The 6,989-nt window shown below is 34.4% G+C and overlaps 1 protein-coding gene across 1 annotated transcript in view; it reads left to right on the forward strand.

The window, feature by feature from the left end:
• Nucleotides 1-6,989, forward strand: part of LOC107662963 (elongation of very long chain fatty acids protein 6-like) — a 17,043-nt gene that overhangs the window by 4,740 nt on the left and 5,314 nt on the right. Inside the window, exons 2-3 of the mRNA XM_016453100.1 lie at nt 4,586-4,717; nt 5,656-5,807. Of these exons, the coding sequence (XP_016308586.1) occupies nt 4,586-4,717; nt 5,656-5,807 (284 nt within the window). The remainder of the gene's footprint in view (nt 1-4,585; nt 4,718-5,655; nt 5,808-6,989) is intronic.

Below are 6,989 nucleotides of genomic sequence, written 5' to 3' on the forward strand. Positions count from 1 at the left end.
CTGCTTTATATACTGTGTATATATATATATATATATATATATATATATATTTTTTTTACATTTTACCTTATTTGTATAGTTGTATTTTATATTTAATCTGTATATCTGTATTTATGTTCTACTGTTAGTGTTATCTGTATGCATCAAGGGTGTGAGAGTAACGCAGTTTCAATTCTCTGTGAGTATGTGCTGTACATATGGAAGAATTGACAATAAAGCAGACTTGACTTGACTTGACTTGACTTTATTACAAACATGCAGCTTCTTGCTTCACAAGCCGTTAATTGACGGACTGGAGTCATGTGGATTACTTGTGGATTACTGTGATGTTTTTAGCAGCTGTTTGGACTCTTATTCTGACGGCACCCATTCACTGCAGAGGAACCACTGGTGAGCAAGTGATGTAATGTTAAATTTCTCCAAATCTGTTCCGATGAATAAGCCAACTCATCTTCATATTGGATGGCCCAAGGGTGAGCAAATTTTCAGCATATTTTAATTTATGGGTGAACTATTCCTTTGACATGGAATTAAAAAAAAATGCATTTGCATGTCCTTACATCGAGGTTTTGCTCTGACAGAAACTCTTTTCTGTACTTGTACAGTGAATTCTACCATCCTGCACTTTTCCTAAATTGTGCTGCGTTTGGTTAAAAATCACTGAATCTAGCAGAATAGATTCTGCTATATCGTCATTAGTCTAAAACTGCTATTAGGCTGCAAAATCTGTTTATTTAGCGGCTCTAAATGACTTGGGAAGCACTTCTAGCTTAAACAGCTTAGGCCAGATGTGAGCCCTTGCAGGTAGCTTCACCATCAGTCTTTGTCCACTACATGTCTGATGCTCTCAGCTGGAAAAATGAGAGCATAGACAAAAACACAGATGGAGAATTCAATGACTTGATGGTCTTGCAGTACATAGACCTACTTACTGGAAGTTGATGACGCAGGACCTGAATATGTTAGGTTTATATCAAATATTTGTTGTTTAGGATATTTCTGTCCTACTACCTTTTTCTGCATCATTTTCACTGCATTATACGAAAGCTCCACTAGCTCTGCTTTACTGACATATTAACAAGGCCTGATGGGAATACTCTCTTGCATTGCCATTGGATGGTCAGTACAAAGGCAGGACTTTGCTGCATTCGTGTGGCATACGCCACTCACTCCTCTAGCAGGATATTTGAAGTCCTCCCCAAAACATGTCTCCCGATAAGGCACTAATGAAAAGGCAGTGATGCTGTTTTGTCATTGACTGCAGCACAGCTCAGAAACACATCTTAAAATAAATAACCTTGCATGTTCTAAACTGGCAGTTTCTTCATTTCTTTACTGCATCTAGGGCTGGGTAATATATTGAATACAAGAAATATATTTAAGATGATATTGTTGGAAGAATAAAATTAAGCAACATTGATTTAATGCACTTTCTATTACATAAGTTTTCTAAAGATTGTTGGATGTTTTAATACCACAAAAAATATTAAACAGCAAAAACTGTTTTCAACATTGATAATAGTAAAAAAAAAAAAAGATTCTTAAGCATTAAATCAGCATATTTTAATGATTTCTGAAGGATCATGTGACACTGTGGCTGCTGAGAATTTAGCTTTGCCATCACAGGAATAAATTACATTTTAAAATATACTAAAAATATATTTATATATTTTAAATTGTAATAATATTTCACATTATTACTGTAGCCTTGGTCAATATAATAAAAAATAAATCTTACAGATCACAAACTTTTTGGTAGTGTTAGAAAATATTGCTGCTTATTTTTTATGGGTGCACAAATCATATAAATGAAAATTAAGTATACTTCCTTAGTTCATTATGCCAAAAAGTTTTTAACTAGGCTACAATGGCTTTTTGGTCAAAACGATGTTCCCTCTGACAAAAAAAAAAAAAAAAAAAAAAAAAAAAAAAAACTTTAAATGAAGAGGTATACTGAATATCAAAAAATAAATAAATTAATTAAAAAAACAATTCCCAACCCCTAGCTGCGTCTAACGTTTGGTTCTGGCACGATACATAATGACATACAAACACAGAAGTTAGATTACAATAGCAGCATCTTGTTGCCAGCTGTTTTCTCAAGTTCAAATTTCCTGCTAGCTGGCACTGTGAAGAAAATGGGCCTGTTAGTGTAAGCAATCACACCCAGTGCATTTAACTGATTTGTAACCAGAAACAAGAGTTCAGTCATCCAATAACACTCATAAATTGGTCCAATAAAATATGTGCATACTGCTGCAGCCTCCCTTTGTACACAAAGAACAATGCAATGACAGTTCAAGGTTGGAGGGGGGCTGTATGCATAGAATGAACCCACTGTTCTGAGCAGTGAGGTCAGTGTCTCTCACATCCAGTGGGCACTGGGCAGAAGAAAAAAAATGATGCTCAGCGTGCTTTCACAACCTACACCCTTCTCTTCCTCACACAAAGCCTATAGAGGTCATGTGTAACAAAAAATGAATAAATAAAACAACGCGAACGGATTGCTAAATATAAAAAAGACACTTAGCACTACTACTACTGCATGAAATTTTGGTTTAATTCTATTTATTATTTGAATTCTGTTGAATAGAGGAATTGTCTGAGGCTTTACCCATATGCAAATGGGGTAATTAAAACCCCAAAGAACCTCTGGGGTTCCTCGTTCATCGATTTGACTGTTCTTGGAAAGAGAACAAAGTTACACACATCTTGCTGGAAATGATACAGCCAGGGAGAGACGTGCCCCAGTTTTGGCTCATAATGCCAGCTGGATGCTGCACTGGCAAAGCTCCCATCTGACTGACTTCTGCCATTAACTGAAAAAAGATGCTGTCATTATTAATTAAAGCTTTTGTTTTAATAAGGATGAGAAACACTGCTAATTTTATTTAAAGGCCTGCTTTTTGGCCAAACTCTGACAGCATTCATTGGATATTATTACACATAGACTATATAACCAAGAATTTGTTTGATAATATTTACTTGATTCTGGTGTTTAAATATCAAAACAATTGTTTTATTGTTTGTGAGTTTGCTTGTTTGTAAATGTATTACTACATGCCATTGTTTTAGTTTAATTTGTGAACATGGTATCAAAATTAGTAGAACCATGAAATTGCTCTCGTGTTGGTATTGGCTACTGAAATTTTGATATTGTGACAATGTTAGGTTTTAAATATTAGTACCCTTGAGCATAATTTTGTCATTATGTGTTTAATAGACATACTTTTTTTAATAGACATACAGAGATTTCCTAATGGTTTTAGAGGAAACCAGAATGTTTTCTTTCAATTCCAATTACCCCAAAATTCTTAAAAAAAAAACGGATGAAGCCTTAAGCAAATCAGATTTAGAGGAAATCAGAATACCCTCAAAATTGAATTAGACTGCACGCTGAATATTTCCAGCTACCAGATAAATGCAGTACAGCACTGCCAGATATTATGAGATCCTAAAAGCATCACAAGCTGTCAAAATAAGCCCAATAAGCTGTTTGTGATGAAAAGCTCCAACAGCAGTTTATTTCATTTTGGCAACAGATAAGTGATGAATATATGATTTAAGAAACAATTGCATATTTATGTAATGTTTGACGCATTTGGACAAAGTTGCTAAGCCAAATGGATAACATTCTGAGGTGTATCTAGCTAAAAACCTTAACACATCCTACAGGTATTTGTTTTTACAGAGTACACACTATAAACCTATGCAAATTTTTAAGACTGGAATTGTGAGCTGGAAAAAGCTCTGGCTTTACTGCTGCTTTTTTAACAGCTACATAACTGCAGTATAATCTGCAATATAATATAGTCAGAATAGTCGCAGGACCAGTTTGCAGGCGGTTGTTTCACCGTATGCAAAGTCTGTAACTTTGACTATGTAATATGGAGGATGTGTGTTTCCATACAAAACATGGCATAATTCAGGAAAAAGAAAATGCGTTCCTGATTTTTCCTGATGCATTCCTATTTTCTATTTAAAATAAATGTTGTTCTTTTGAACTTTCTATTCATTAAAGAATCAGGGTTTCCACAAAAATATTAATATTACTGTTGAAAACAGTTGCTTAATAAGAAATGTTTCTTGAGCAGCAGATCAGCATATTACAGAATGATTTCTAAAGCAGGATGTGACACTGAAGACTGGAGTAAGGGCTAAAATATTTTTAAATAGTAAAATATTTCACAGTATTACTGTTTTTTACTGTATTTATGATCAAATGCATCCTTCAGTAAGCATAAAATACATTAAGAAATAACAAAATGTGTACATGCATATGAATATATTGTTTGGATAAAAGCATATGACAATTTACAGCATATAGGTTTCATGGTTGGTTCTGATATTTTAAAAATAAATAAAATATTAAAAATACTGATGTATTCTGACCTGGAATAGTTTTCATTACAGCAAGAAATCCGCCCCAAATTCAAACCTCAATCATTTATGTAAAAAAAAAACAAAAAAAACTGTAAATTCATCAAAATGACTAAAAATATGTTGTGAGCAGATGGTCACGCTGAAGGTTGAAGTGAAGTTTTCTTTGGATTTTACAAATTTTTTGCCATCTCATTCCTTACAGGAAGAAGTCCTTCCTCTTCTCTGCGCTCTATGCTGCCTGCATACTTGGTGGGCGGCATGTAATGAAACAAAGGGAGAAGTTTGAATTGAGGAAACCTTTAGTACTATGGTCTTTAACACTTGCAGCCTTCAGGTAAATATGTCTATAGGTAAATGGGTCATAGGTCTTACATGCAAATGTTTAAGGGTGTATCTTAATGCTAAAACATATTTGCTTACTTAACACATTGCAGTGCTATGAGTGATGGAAATATAAACGTAACATGTAAATAAATAGTATGTAAAGTAATAACCCACGTAGGCCATTATTAATAGAGATATTTCTAAAGCTTTCACGGACCATTCAATCTGACATCGTAATGCAATGGCAGTGCAAGATAAAAGCAGTTTGCTAACAGATTATAGTTAAAAATAATTAAATCAGTCAGAATGGAAAGACACCACATTTCTTTGATGTGCACTTTGTGTTTAAAGTGATTTTGCACATAACACACTGTAATGAATACTGCGCATTTATAAATTGTTTCATGTTTTAGCAGATTAATGGTGTGCATTATAGCCAAAAAAACAAGCCACTTCCTCGTTCCAAGTTACTTCATAAAGACCTGCATATATGGTACATAAGAGGCCTGCATATATAATTTCGTATTGATCTTGCACCTTAACATGTCATCTAACTTGTAAAAAGATATAACATATCCCACTCTTCTATGTGTGGAGATCAGTACTATATCGCACTTCTAGGTTTATCACATGATCCAGCCTTTGGCAGCCATTATACAAAACCTAAAACTGGAACCTGAGGGCTGAGTAACTTTCCAGCCACACAATGTAAAGTGTCAATAAATAAGCACACCCGATACAAATAAATTCAAGTCACCTTTTTTTGTATAGCGTTTTATACAATACTGGTTGTGTCAAAGCAGCTTTACAGCTGAATAAAATAAAGCATAGTTATCCTTATTAGTAATGCTATGAGTCCTAACAGATAAATAAAGTATATACCATTTAAAAAGTCAGTTGTATCTGATTTAAAATGTCTCTTTTGTTTTGTTGCACCTCCTTCTTCAGTATATTTGGTGCCATCAGAACTGGAGGCTACATGATGAACATCTTGATGACCAAAGGCCTAAAGCAGTCAGTGTGCGATCAGAGTTTCTACAACGGACCAGTCAGCAAGTTCTGGGCCTATGCTTTTGTCCTCAGCAAGGCACCTGAACTAGGTGAGATTATATGTATGTCTCATTCTATTTCAGTTTCATAGGTTAAGACTTAAGCCATTTTATATATTTGTAAGTAGGAATGAACAATATATTGATGTCATACCTGTCAATATTTGTTATAACAAAATTTTCTCATTTGTCAGTTTTGAATATTTAATTTTGCAAGAGTTTATCGGTAATAACACATATTTAATAACACCTCTACATGTAGTTTTTACAAAATCTCAAAATGAACATACATTTTTTATACTGTACATAACGTTGCAGTGTTAATTTCGTTGACTAATAATTTTTATCAACAACATTTTTTTCACCAATGACAGAGACGATAACGAGCTAAAACTCTTTTTGAATGACACAAACTATGACGTAAATCTATTGACATTTTCGTCGACGAATAAAAACGAGACAAAATGTTAGGGAGGGATGATTTGGGAAGAGATTCATTCAGAACGAATCTGCTGTGTGGTTCGAACTTCGGAGGTTAGATTCGTCAACGACATTTTTTTCACCAACGACAAAGAGACGATAACGAACTAAAACTCTTTTTGAATGACAAAAACTATGACGTAAATCTACTGACATTTTCGTCGACGAATAAAAACGAGACAAAAATGTTAGGGAGGGATGATTTGGGAAGAGATTCATTCAGAACGAATCTGCTGTGTGGTTCGAACTTCGGAGGTTAGATTCGTCAACGACATTTTTTTCACCAACGACAAAGAGACGATAACGAACTAAAACTCTTTTTGAATGACAAAAACTATGACGTAAATCTACTGACATTTTCGTCGACGAATAAAAACGAGACAAAAATGTTAGGGAGGGATGATTTGGGAAGAGATTCATTCAGAACGAATCTGCTGTGTGGTTCGAACTTCGGAGGTTAGATTCGTCAACGACATTTTTTTCCACCAACGACAAAGAGACGATAATGAACTAAAACTCTTTTTGAATGACAAAAACTATGATGTAAATCTAGTTCGAACTTCGGAGGTTAGATGCGTACATATGAACCAGCGGGACATAAGCTAACATACACTTGCTACACATCGCATAAAACGTTCGAAAATGGCAATATGTGGGAGTAAGAGAAGATCAGACATATTGATAAATCTGACGACGCAAGAGAGAACTCAATTCGGTCCGGTTTTCAGAGCGCAGAAACTATATACACAAAGC

The sequence above is a fragment of the Sinocyclocheilus anshuiensis genome, unplaced genomic scaffold (genome assembly GCF_001515605.1).
Source record: "Sinocyclocheilus anshuiensis isolate Anshui unplaced genomic scaffold, SAMN03320099.WGS_v1.1 scaffold1783, whole genome shotgun sequence".
Classification (NCBI taxonomy): domain Eukaryota; kingdom Metazoa; phylum Chordata; class Actinopteri; order Cypriniformes; family Cyprinidae; genus Sinocyclocheilus; species Sinocyclocheilus anshuiensis.